Below are 14,150 nucleotides of genomic sequence, written 5' to 3'. Positions count from 1 at the left end.
CTATATCAGATTTCTGAAGGCTTTACTTTTTTTAAATCCATAGGCAAGCTAATAAGACTGTGAATTGAAATGAATTAAGAAACATTTTCTAGTCATTTACAATTTCTACAAGATTGTTTTAATTATTCTTTAAGTAAAAGAAACTCTTGGCCCTGTTTTCTATATGCATTGAATGCCTTTGCATTTTGAATCATTTGATCAAACTCTGGGAACAAAGCAGACTTAACTTGGGTGTTTTTAAGAGATGGAGAGATCATTTCTAGACACACATTACCCAAAAAAAGAAAAGAAAAAAGAAAAGAAAAGTTTACATCTTCAGGTTGTTTCTAAAATGTTGCCAAACCCATGCTGCTGCTTTTAACAGAGAGAAACTTGAGTTTTAAGATTCAAATGTTCTTTTCTGACAAAGAAAAAGTGCATCTATCTGCCAAGCGCATGATCATATGAGCTTCGGATAGAAAAGTGGCTATGATTTGTGACTGTTTTGGGTTCAGAACAATGCTAGATCAACATGCAAGTTTTATGGAGGTGGGGATAGAAAGGGAGGGCCAGGCCAGGGTCGTTGATCGTGTCTGATTTCTCTGGACTTCCTACAGGAGAAAAGGTTCTCCAGGATGACGAGTTCACTTGCGACCTCTTCCGCTTCCTACAACTGCTTTGTGAGGGACACAACTCAGGTGCGTGAGACCCCCACTATGTGATGATACCAAGGAATCAGAATTTTGAAACCAGTAATGACAGGGGCCTGCTAGTTCTAATTACACTTCATCCCTGAGTCAACAATCTTGAGCCTTCTTCCGTATGTTTGGTATATGCAGTGTGACATTTTATGTATTACATTCCTACTTTCAAAGTCCTTTGCTAGCTAGCCACTTCCCTTAATTCCCATCAGCTGTTCTTCTGTTAGAGAAGACAGGTGGAAAAAAGATATACATGAGACAGATATCTACAGAGCAATATAGAGCTTTATTTCTTTTATACCACTTCTCTTCAACTGGGGAATATATTGTATTACTTGGCCCAATGTATTTTCCTTTGTGGTTAATATAAATAGCTCTCTCCGGGACTTGTGCACCCCTGTGTAAGCAGGAACTGTATCTTAATTTTATCTTTGTTTCCCCAGCACTGAGCACAGTACTCAGGAACAAATGATTCTTGAATACATAATTTAATTACTATACCCTAAAGGATGGAGCCTCTTCCAGCGATTCACATGCCCAGAGCTCTAGAGCTAGGAATCAGGAAGCAGATGTAAGCCACCTTGTAGACCAAAAATTAAATATTGATATTCTGTGAAGCACCTCGATGTGGTTGGGATGCCCACTTAAAACAATCCTCTTGGATAAAGCACCAGTCTTAGCCACAAGGATTTTGCTGGAGACCTCATTTGCTTTTGGAGTTCTTCAAATAACTCATTTTAAACTGTTGAGGAAGCTTTAGTAACGTCTTTTGATCTTATGTAGATTTTCAAAATTATCTGAGAACTCAGACTGGCAATAATACAACTGTCAACATAATCATCTCTACCGTAGACTACCTCCTGAGAGTCCAGGTATGTTGCCTTCTGTTAGGAAGAAATGGAAGGGATTGGTTCGTTGAAATAAGGGGACAGAGTTATTAAACTGACGTGTTGTAATGCACTTTGATGGATGACTAGACAGAATTTTTTGAGATACTTTGTCTTTGATCATAGCCTTTCACCAAGTTTTAGGGTGAAACTGCTCCTTTTGTCTTTGCCTCTGATCCTGGCTCCTCCTTTGCTCATTATTCTTTCTATAAGTGGGCATTTTCCCCCCATAGTTTTTAGCTTAATGGCATTTTAAATTCATTTTGTTTTTGCAAAGTATTTACATGGTCTGCTCCTTCTGCTACAGTTGATAGATAAATGGGGGAAGAGTATTTGAAACATTTTCAAAAGTGAGAAAGAAAGGCTTTCAAAATACCTACAATACACTTAAATTTAACAGGTAGTTCTTTTCAGCTGTCCCGATACTTGAATTAATTTTAAAATTCAGCTTAACACTCCACCACTTAAGAATCTCCCTGATTTTGTAGTAATCTTTCACATGTTAATAAAACTGAATCTGAAGGTGTAGACTCCTAAGTAATGGGAGCCCTGTACAAATTTTATTTCCCTCATCTTATTTATAAGAGTAGCCAGATACAGTAGTTTAAAACCTGCACGTTCAAACTTTCAGTTTCTCCCTTAATCTTTTGAGTATGTAAAAGCACAATATTTTTTTTACCTAATGCTTCCATTTTTGAAGCAAATTACAAAAAATATTGCTGAAAACACATTTGTCATTTTTAAAATCATATCTCAAAACCCAAATGTAGCCTGCATGCTGGACTACATTGTGTTATTCCTTTAGCCAACTAAAATTCCTTCCAATGTAAGTTATTGTTGAAAACATCCTGTTTAAAAAGGTTGATCCTGTTTAGATGTTTGTTTATGGTTGTCAGTGTTTTTAGTAGTCTAATCAGTTTCTTGAGGGGCATTTATAGAAACAAGGAACATTTTGGAGTTCTAATGAGGAAACGTTACGGGCTTTGTTGGAGAAAAAGGCCTGATGTCTGTAACCCAAAAAACATCCATGACTTGTCTAATTTTTGTGCTTACATAGTAAACATTTAACTTTGCTCAGTGGATAAAGATGCTTTAATCTTGTGAATCCTTGTGAAGTTCAAGATCATCAGAGACAGAAAGTCATTTTTAAAGCTAAGTTTTCTGCTTCTTCTCTCCAGCTGTTATTTCTGTCTAAGGAGGATAGGTTAGTGGTAGCTTTAGAATGTATCTTAATCTTATCATTCCTCTTTTCCAGGAATCCATCAGTGATTTCTATTGGTATTACTCTGGGAAAGATGTTATTGATGAACAAGGACAACGGAATTTCTCTAAAGCAATTCAAGTAGCAAAGCAAGTCTTTAACACTCTCACAGAGTATATTCAGGTAAACATTTAAATATTTTGGCTATTTGAAGAAAAAAAATAGTCAAGTGGTTAGCTTTGAATTCCATGGAAAAATACAATATGCCTATTTTCCTGCCATGATTCACATTTGCTATTAACCTTTCATATAGATTCTTAGCCAATGATGACAATTAAATATCAGGTTGAGATGTGAATTTATATGGACTGAATTTGCTTTACTGTTTGGCAGATCAAGATATTATTGATTCCTTTGAGGCATGAACAAAGATGTTGACTCTCTTGTATCTCTTGGGCCTCATATATATATTAAGCACTCAGTAAATATTAAAGAAAAGAGGGAGGAAAAAGAAAGAAGACGGGAAAGAGAAAGGACAGAGCGCTAAATTACTCCTTATTGTGTTCCAGTAAAACTAAGGAAGGAGTTTCATAGAAACTGTATATAAAAGAGAATAGTAAAACTTCATGTTAGAGCACACACGTGTGTGAAGGCACACACACACATACATATAAAATCATACAGTAATGTATATTCCAGGTAGAATTCCAATAACCATGAAGAAAGTATCTTTTTTTTTTTTTAACATCAATTTGTTTTATATTCTCCTTAGGCTAAACTTCTAGACTTAACCTGCAGATTTTTAAAAGAGTTTATAAAATTTTGTTTTTTTTCAACACATGAAACTTTGCGATTTTCTAGGGGACTGTGGGCCATCTTTCTGTTTTCTGTCTCCATGGCCAGTATTATTCTGAATCAGTCAGTCACTGTGTTTGAAGTGCCACCTGCCAAGGAGAAAACAGGAGGAATGCATTTAGTTTGTTTCATTAGACTAAACATAATCTTGTGGGGGGAAGAAGTTAAGTAAAAATAACAGATGGTCCCCCAGGGCCTAGCCTTGCTGCAGGTGTTTAAGGAATGACTGAGTGCAAACACGCATGGCCAATTGAGGCTGACGCAGGGGAGGTGCTGCAGAGGTTGGGGGTGAGAGGGACATGACCCTCACCTCCTCCTGCCCTTTTTCTCCTCTCTAGTCGTACCTTGGAAGGATCTCACTTTCTGTATTCGCTCCCTGGGTGGGGAAGAGGATCCTTATCTCAGCATTTCAAAATGGAAAAGCCACACTTGATCATTCTGAGAATTTTTCTTTAAATCAAATAAAACAGAGTTTAAATCTGTTCCAGACTGTTCACATTCCTATTTTCTTGTCTTCACTGGCTTCCACTGTTGCCTTCATATTCTCACGCATGTCTCGCAAGATATCGATATATGAATTCTCTTGATTAAATAATAAAATTATCTGATGACATTAGCAAGCCAGTGAATTCTCTAGAAAGCTGATAAAATGGTTTCTATATAACATATGGAACTTAAATGTGGAGAGTGAGCATTTCCTGGTTCCTAAAATAGATGAGATTCCTAAATTTATATAAAACTAGAAGAATCCATTAACCTCTCACTATGTGCAAAACAGTTTTTTATTGAGATATCTTGACAGAACATTATATTAGTTTTAGACATACAACAATAATGATTTGATATCTGTATATATTGCAAAATGATCACTGTACTATGTCAACTTAGTTAACATCTGTCACTGTGTATAGTTACAGTTTCTTTTCTTATGAGGAGAAAATTTAGGATTTACTCTCATAGCAAGTTTCAAATATGCAATACAGTGTTATTAACTGTTGTCACCATGTTATACATTACATTCCCAGGACTTATTTATTTTATAACTGAATGTTTGTACCTTCTGACCCCTTTGCCCATTTCATGCCCCCCACCACGACCACCTCTGGCAACCGCCAGTCTATCCTGTGTGTTTATGAGCTTATTCATTTGTTTGTTTGTTTTTAGATTCTACATTTAAGTGAGATCACATAGTAATTGTCTGTCTCTGTCTGACTTATTTCACTTAGCATAATGCCCTCAAGGTCCATCCATGTTACAAGTGGCAAGTTTCTTTTTTTATGGCTGAATAATACTCCATTGTGTGTGTGTGTGAGAGAGAGAGAGATCACATTTTCTTTATCCATTCATCCATCAATAGACACTTAGGTTATTACCGTATCTTAGCTATTATAAGTAATGCCGCAATGAACATAGGATTGCATAGATCTTTTTGAGTTAGTGTTTTCATTTTCTTCAGGTAAATACCCATAAGTGGAGTTGCTGGATCATTTGGTAGCTCTATTTTAATTTTTTGAGGAATCTCCATACTGTTTTCTGCAATGGCTGCACTAATTTACATTCCCACCAACAGTGCACAAGGGTTCCCTTTTCTCCATACCCTTGCCAATGCTTGTTATTTCTTATATATATTTTTAAAATAGCCATCCTAAAATGTGTGAGATGATATCCCATTATGATTTTGATTTGCATTTCCCTGATGATGAGTGACATTGAACATCTTTTCATGTGCCTGTTGGCCATCTGTATGCCTTTTTTGAAAAATGTTTATTCAGGTCCTCTGCTCAGTTTTAAATCAGATTGTTTTTTGGTGTTGAGTTGTGTGAGTTTTTATATAGTTTAGATATTAACCTCTTATCAGATATATGATTTACATGTATTTTGTCTCATTCAGTAGGTTGCCTTTTCATTTTGTTGATGGTTTCTTTTGCTGTGCAGAAGTCTTTTAGTTTGATATAGTCTCACTCGTTTGTTTTTGCTTTTGTGGCCTTTATTTTTGGTGTCAAATCCAAAAAATTATTGCTAAGACTTATATCAAGGATCTTACCACTGTTTTTTCTTTAAAGAACTGCTGGTTTTCAGATCTTACATTCAAGTCTTTAATACATGTTGAGTTAATTTTTTGTGTATGGTGTAAGGGAGGGGTCCCAGTTTCATTCTTGCGTATGTGGTATATGTTGTTTTCCCAACACAATTTATGGAAGAGACTGTCCTTTCCCATTGTATATTCCTGGGTTTTTTGTCATCAGTTAATTGACTACATATGTGTGGATTTATTTCCTGACTCTCTTCTGTTCATTTGATCTGTGGGTCTGTTTTTATGCCAGTACAATCCTGCTTTCAATAGTATAGCTTCGTAGTATAGTTTGAAATCAGGGAACATGATACCTCCTGATTTCACAAGATTGCTTTGGCTACTCAGGGTCTTTTGTGGTTCCTTGCAAATTTTAGGATTATTTGTTCTATTTCATGAAAAATGCCATTGGAATTTTGAGAGGCATTGCATTGAATCAGTAGATTGCTTTGGATTGTATGGACATTTTAGCAGTATATAGTCTTTCAATCAATGAGCATGGGATGTCATTGCATTTGTTTGTATCTTCTTCAAATTCTTTCATCAGTGCCTTATAGTTATCACTGCACAAGACTTTTACCTCCTTGGTTAAATTTATTCCTAGGTATTTTAATCTTTTGATGCAATTGTATGTGGAATTGCTGCCCTAATTTCTCTTTCTGATAGTTTATTATTAGTTTATAGGAATACAACAGATTTCTGGGAGGGGTGGTCTGCCAAGAACTCCTCTATGGTTGTTAGAGGCTCATGGGACCCAGGATCGTGAGTCCACCAGATGTGTGGAAAGCCCCCCTGTGGAGATACTGGCAGCAGAGAGAGAGTGCAAAGATAGCACTTAGTGGCTGGAGTGAGGCAGAGGGGAAGTTTAAACATGGTACACACCAGAGAAATTAAAAAAAGAAGAAAAATTTGAAAGATGGCACTCACCGGCTTTAGTCAAGCCCTGGGAGAACATAAATGAGAGAGTCCACAAACAGGAATAGAGATGATGCCAGCTAGTGTTAGTGAGGCAGAGGAGAAATGGGAAGATGGCAGCCTCCCTCCCTGGGGAGATCCCGGCAGGCCCTTGCCCCTCAGACCCATGCTTCGGAATTAGGAAATGAGTCTCTTTCACATGAAGTGTGGGTACTTTACAAGGGGCTCCTTCTGCGCTGGGCCCTGGAGTGGGTGAGTCTACACTAAAGGGCACTTTATGAGCGTTTCTTTCCTTAGTTCACAGCCCCGTAGGTCTTGTGGACGGGAGCCCCATTGGTCTTAAAAGCCAGATGTTTGGAGGGCTCATTTCTCAGGTACTGGTATTAATAGTTGGGGTGCCCAATGTAGGGTACAATCCCTTTGCTCCTCATGGAGAAACTCTGGGTTTTGAGTTTTCTTCCAGTTGTGGGGTATCATACCTCAAGTGGGGTTTATGGTGAGACTGCTCAGCCTTTCCTGTCTGTTACCATATGCTTTCTGTCTCATTTGCTGACAAGTAGGGGTCGGTCCGCCAATTTTTAGGTTTTTTTCAAAGGAAATTGTTCCATACATAGCTATAGATTTGGTGTATCCATGGGGGGAGGTGAGTTCAGGATCCTCCTATGTCACCGTCTTGAACTGGAACCCCAAACTTTATTCTCACTTGTTTGTGTAACAGAGAACATTCTATATGAGAATTCAAGGGATAAAGTAGCTTGGCTAATTATGGCTTGTTCATTTTTTTTGAAGATATTTAAAAATCTATTTATTTGAGATAGAGAACAGGAGCAGGGAGGGAGAAGCAGACCCCCCTACTAAGCAGGGAGCCTGACTCAGGGGATCCCACGGACCCTGGGATCATGACCTGAGCCAAAGGCAGACGCTCAACTGACTGAGCCACCCAGGCGCCCCATGGCTTGTTCATTTTTTAATTTCCTTGTTACTCCTAGTTTATATGGCATTTTTATATAAATTAATCATTTCTGAAATGTATATGTTAATAAAAATTTTGTTATAATTTTAGATATACAGAAAAGTTGAAAAAAAGTAGAGAAAGTCTCCATGTAAGATTCACCCGGCCAGCTCTCCCTAACATTGACATTTTATGTAACTATGACACATTTATCAAAAGCAAGAAATAGAAATAGAATCTTCTAATCTAAATTACAGACTTTATACTGACTTTACCAGTTTTTCCACGAATGTCCTTTTTCTCTTCTGGGAACCAGTCCAAGCCACCACATTGAATTTAATGAGATATATTTTGAGGAAGCTTGTGTTAACATTATATTTACTGACTGTTATTAATACTGTGAATTTAAAAGCTCATCATTAGCCTTCATGCTTATTTTGGACTGCCTTTTAGATTACCGTATTGCATACTGCTTTTTGATTCAAATTTTTGCTAGCTGTAGAGAATTATTTAAGAGGGAGACCCAAAACCAGTGAAATCAAGGTAATCATCTATAGGATTCCATTCCAGTTTTAATAAGGGGGGAAGAATAAGAATTGTTTGAATGAGAGGGCATTATATTGTCTAAGTTCCTAAAGTAAGACCACAAAATAATCAGTGAGAAAAGAGAAAATTTTAGTTGTTATTGCCAGAAGTTCAATCTGAAAGTAAGACCAACCCACCCTGCAGCAGTTAGTGAGGGTTTTATATGATGAAGGCCCCAAGGAGATGCAAGAAATAAGAATGTTCCGTAGTAGGTGAGGCACGTGCTTGATTCAGATGAGTTATCATTTCCCAGAAGTGATAGAAGGTCCTAGAAAATAATGTAAATTCTGTATGTTTCCGCTTTAGAAGGAAAAATGGGTACGTTGGCCTTAGGTCTGCAACTCTGTCACCTCAGGTTGCAAAAACAACTCTTGGTCACCTGGAGTTTGCAGAAGACCTTAGTCCTTTGTCATATAATATTTTAGCTTTTGATTAAAATATTAAATACCACATGAAGAAGATTTTTCCTGACTGGAGGAAAAATCAAGGTTATTTTCTTTGAAATGGCATTTAATTTAATTTTATTTTTAAATATTTGTTTATTGAAGTAGTCTCTGAACCCAAGGTGGGGCTCGAACTCACGATCCCTAGATCAAGAGTCACATGCTCCTCCAAATGAGCCAGCGAGGTGCCCCTGAAAAGGCCTTTTAGTGTTCAGGTAGTGGCCCCTGCACTTCGTACCCTTGCAGCTCTGCACCGTGAAGCACTGTGCACACGCTCGACTTGAGCCCCGGTGGAATCCTGAAGATCCATTGCTTCAAAACCAGAGTTGTTAGGAGCCAGACAGGACTGAAGTACAGTCGAGTCATGGTAGCCTGGGCCCTTGAATGGCCCAAATGTATGAAGCTGCAAGTTAAAATAACCTGACTCCTCCTCACCACCTTCTCTCACACTTATTCTGTGGGCCATTTCTTGACCACTCTTTGAACGGACCTTGTGTGCTGGCCACTCTCAGATCCATAAAATCCTTTAGTCATTTTGTCCCAGGAAGCGTCCCACTCAGTCATAGTGCAGTGGTACACTTCGCTCTTTCTTATCTGAAATCTCCCCTTGCCCCTGGGCTAGAAATCCCTCTCATGTGAGGGTGGAGGGCCAGGCATATGATCTGCGCTTCTCTTCTGTCTCCCCATAGGATTCTTTTCTTCCTCCTTCTTCCCCTCCTTCCCCTCAGCCTCTGGGGTCCTCAGGGTTGGATTGGACCTGTGCTGAGAGGAAGAAGCGTGGGCGAGGGGGTAGTGATGGTGGAGAAGGTCTTCCTTCCTCCAGGGCACACGTAATTCAGGACTGCACAGCAGAGCTGGGTCTGGTGGCCTATTGTATTCTTTCTCTGATGAGTGGACTTGGCCCGCTGACTGCTTTCAGCGCCTGGACATGCCTCTTTTCCCACCCAGACGCTGTTCATCCCGTGACCTCTGTCCATTCGCCTTGGAATCACCACCTTTTCAGACAGTGTTGTTGGGCAAGATTCCGTAGTCTTGTAGGAACCCGTATGAGAAGCACATATCTTTTTTTTTGTCACTCTGTGCCTTTCACACTTTCTAATACCCAGCTTCAGGAAACAGGTGCCAAGCACTCCAGATGGCTCTCTGGAAGGCTCCTTGCTCACTTGGTGTAAAGGATGCCCTGTCTCTCCTTTTCCATCACAACAGGAGTGGAAGGTGGAGATGCCCAGCACGTGGGGAGCTCTCCAAAGTCTCTCAGTTTTCACTTTCATACCCTTTATATCCTTAGGGTAGAAAGATCTATTGAGTCTCCCCCTTTGCACACATGTAGTCTAGCACCTTGCTTTTGAAACACGGAGGTACCTGGCACTTACTGTCTTTTACCATCAGCTTTAGGAGAAAAGAGAAGCCGAGAACAGGACAAAGTTCCAATTCAATATCTTGTCAGTATCTCTTCCGGTCACTTATTCCTAGAGTAAACGTGTTTTAATGTTCTCTCAAATCTATACTCATTGCGAGTCATTTGTCGAAAGGAATGAATGAATTGGAAGTTAAGAACTGTGTTGTGGTGTTGTGTGTATATATATATATATATATATATATTTTTTTTTTTTTTTAATAGAATACCTGTCATTTATTTCCCTGGTCAATGTAGGTGTGTTTGCAAAACTTAGTGATTGTAGAATTTTTCCTTGGGAAATAAAAATAGAAACTGCCTCCATTCAAGCATTCTGCCTTCTCTGGTATCACGTAAAGATCACTTCTGAAGTGTGAGCTAAGAGAGCAAAGTTAGGTTCCAACTGCCCTGGATTCTGGGTTTGCGAATTTAATGACCAGGTAATCATCTTTTAAAATCTCAGTGGTTGTAAACTTGGTAAAACAGCTGTACACTTAAGAAACCGCTGAAGAGGACTTTTTCCTCGATATGAATGCTTTGTCCAGGTTACTATTTAGCAATAAGAGGTAATTGCCTCTTATCTTAAGCTTAATCTCAGATCCTACACCAGAGAGTAAGGACTGATTGATTTGACTTAACAACCAAAACAACTGGCTCCTACCCTCTTCCTCTAAATAAAAGAAACTAAAAACCAGACAAACATGAAGTAAGTCACTGTTCTTTTTTTGTCAGTGTTTTATTAAGCATACAGAAAGAGAACATGAAAATCCTTGAGAAACTGTTCTTAGAATTTGTTATATGTAAACACTAAGTTAATTTTGTCCCTGCTTATTAGTGGAAAGTTTATTTTGGCCATTAAGTTATCGAGAATGATTGCTGTCTATCTGTTTCTGCTCCAGGGTCCTTGTACTGGGAATCAGCAGAGCTTGGCCCACAGCAGGCTGTGGGATGCAGTTGTGGGCTTTCTTCATGTATTTGCCCACATGCAGATGAAGCTGTCTCAGGTAAATCCTCCATCCTAAATGACAAGTACTATAATCATTGGCAAATTTAACATGCTTACCTTTGTTTGAATATGATCTTTCTTAGATCACTTCTTCCTACATCTTTTACTCTCTACATATTTCTTAAAGATTTTATTTATTTATTTTAGAGAGAGAGAGAGAGCTGGGTGGGGGAGGAGCAGAGGGAGAAGGAGAGAGAGAGATTCGCAAGCAGACTCCGTGCTGAGCACAGACCCTGAGATCACGACCTCAGCGGAAATCAAGAGTCACATGCTTAACCAACTGAGCCACCCAAGCACCCCTTTTACTCTATTTAAAAAAAAAAACAAAACTTTTAATAAAAGAATTTTATGCAAGCTAAGAATAGGTGGGAGCCATTATTCAAATTTGAGAACAAAAGGTATTAAGGAATTGAATATAATGGAGAAATAACAACATTGTAGTCCTCAAACATTGTACATTTTACCACCCTTCGTAGACCCACTTCTTGGTGATTATTCACTGGAGTTTTCCTCCTCCCTGCAGGTAACTGAAAAAGGATTTGTAATCTGCAAATCCCTTGCTAAAGAAAGACAGTTTTCTTACTGAGTCATAAATGAGCTGCTGTTCTCAATAGATGACATTCACTCATCAACAGGACATTTAACTTTGCGAAAGTCAAAGAGAAAAAATATGTAAGGATAAGCACGTAAAGAACAGATTTGCAGAAAAGTGTAAATAAGTCTCTTTGATGCGGTGACCTTTGATGATGGGTCCCGAGATCTGACATACCTGTCAGGGCGTGGGTGTTTGCCAGGTGTCAGGGAGAGGAAAGAGTGCTGGATTTAAGGCCAACCATTGCCCATCCTGCCCGGTGTTTTCATTCACGTGTCCCGACAGTATGCATGCAGCAGCTTCCTTTCACTTGCACTGCCCCCCGCAATATGCAGGAGCATATTGTCAGAGATAAACAAAGCCAGGCATTGGTTAAAGTGGTGAGGACAGGTTTTCATCAGTAATTATCATAGTAGGGCAAAGAGTCCAGCATGAACGGAGCTCCACTTTGATTTGTACAGAGTGAGTGGGTGTTTTAAAGGGAGAACGAGGAACCAGGCAGGGGAGGGCAATAGAGACAGGAAGGGAGAGATACGATTACACCAGCTGTGCCCACAGGCTGACAGTTCTTGAAGTTCAGCTCCTACCCTCACACAGAGACTGGGAGAGGAGACTGGTCCCCAGATGTCAGCAGGCACAAACAGGACAATTTTTTTTTTTTTTTCTTAGCAGCCTTGAGTTTTCCCAGGCAGTCCCTCTAAGGTGGGCTAGGATCATCCTAGGGATGCAACCTTAAGCTGGTAGAAACTATATTAGTATTTTGTTCAAGTCTTTATAGCTCAAGATTGAACCCTAGTTGAAAGAGGACTCAGAAGAGCCTGGCTTGAGTTTTGTCAACATCTAGTTATTGGTGACTTCCACCAAATAAGGAAATAACATGATTCTTTCATCTAATCACTAGTGACATTTTAGTGGGTATAAGAAACCAACATGAACCAAATTGATACACTTACGAGAGAGTTCTCATTCTGGTGTAGTTCCATTGTTTTATTAACATCTGGTGCTACCTAGCAGTTTTTCAGTTTGTAGACCTAGCCAAGGGAACATTATTTAGAAAGAAAGTCTCATCTTTCCAGCCATAGAGAAATTTAGCCTTGTATGTAGCAAAATCTAAATGAGTAAAATGATACTTTGTGTAATTTTTTTAAAAGAAACAAAGCATAGTTTCAAATAAAAAGAAAATTTGGTGATTCATAATGTCATAATGTGGATGTAAGTACATTCTGTGTTTCTAGAAGCTGAATCTAAGCAGTGATGTTTGGACACAACGTATCTCTGTAAAAGAATTTTTTTCATGATGAAAATTCAAAAGCAAACACAAACAAACAAAAAAACCCAAAAAAAGTTAACCAGGGAAATATCAGGGTATTTAATAAAATGTAAATAACATATTATACATTGTTCATATAGGTGGTACTTGGGTACATTTTTGTTAGATTTATATAAAATAAATTTATGTCATATCACTGTTATGCCTATTTTTCCTGAATAAGTTAATTTTTACAAAACATATAGCATTTTTGTGTAATAAGTTAGGAAGAAGAAAAAACAAGTTCAGTCTTCAAGTAAAAGAAAGATGTCAGGAACCATGAGAGACTCAGGACTCTGAGAAACAAACTGAGGGTTCTGGAGGGGAGGGGGGAGGGGGGATTGGTTAGCCTGGTGATGGGTATTAAGGAGGGCACGTACTGCCTGGAGCACTGGGTGTTATACGCAAACAATCATGGATCACTACATCAAAAACTAATGATGTATGGTGACTAACATAACATAATAAAATAAAATTAAAAAAAAAAAGAAGTCAGATGTGTGGAGGCACCTGCGTCTTGTGTGGTGCTGGAGAATCTGAGGCTGCTTTCATCCTTCTGTTAGACTTGTTTATTGTCCTCACACATACTTTAATAAAATGAGATAGAATCAGTAGTAAATACTAACTCTGAAGTATATCTCTTTGCAATAGGCTACATACTTACACTTGGCCTTTCTTTTATTCTGTAATCCTGGAAAGTATTTACGATTTGTAAAGCACTACTCTTTGTGAGAATAAGTATGCTGTTCCTGCTACATAATCGTCTCATATTCTCTCAAATGCAATATATGTGCTATATATTATATATATTATGTATTATGTGTTCTATGTTAATATAACATATGTTAATATTTTCAGGATTCCAGTCAAATTGAGCTATTAAAAGAATTAATGGATCTTCAGAAGGACATGGTGGTCATGTTGCTGTCCATGTTAGAAGGTAGTTTTCATTTATATTTTCAAGTTCCCCTTATTCTTTTATTTCAAGGATCAATATGTGCTTACTTATGAAGTCAGCATGCCACAAAGAATAAAATATCAACACTGAGATGTGGCAGATACCTTGGATTTATCACTGGCTTTATTACTGTTTTCTCAAAGTTATCTTTTTTAAAAAGAGGTACCTTGCCTATCTCAGTTTACATAGCGGTGGGATGAAACCAGTAGTAATGTATAGCGATACTTTTCATCTCACAATGATAGCCTAAGAATACACTCTCCAGACACATAGTACATAAAGATTCTATTTGCTTGTTAG

General features: G+C 38.3%; 1 protein-coding gene across 1 annotated transcript in view; it reads left to right on the top strand.

Moving 5' to 3' along the window:
* The window catches only part of RYR2 (ryanodine receptor 2), a 736,030-nt gene that overhangs the window by 675,843 nt on the left and 46,037 nt on the right, over positions 1-14,150 (top strand). The window contains exons 86-90 of the mRNA XM_064594590.1: positions 597-677; positions 1,464-1,552; positions 2,823-2,951; positions 10,885-10,989; positions 13,751-13,832. Coding sequence (XP_064450660.1) covers positions 597-677; positions 1,464-1,552; positions 2,823-2,951; positions 10,885-10,989; positions 13,751-13,832 — 486 coding nt within the window. The remainder of the gene's footprint in view (positions 1-596; positions 678-1,463; positions 1,553-2,822; positions 2,952-10,884; positions 10,990-13,750; positions 13,833-14,150) is intronic.

This window comes from Mirounga angustirostris, unplaced genomic scaffold (genome assembly GCF_029215605.1).
Source record: "Mirounga angustirostris isolate CCGP_5_RB_7025 unplaced genomic scaffold, mMirAng1.0.hap1 SCAF_6, whole genome shotgun sequence".
Taxonomy (NCBI): Eukaryota; Metazoa; Chordata; class Mammalia; order Carnivora; family Phocidae; genus Mirounga; species Mirounga angustirostris.
Note: the sequence above shows the minus strand (reverse complement) of the source record. Positions and strands in the feature narration are given on the sequence as shown.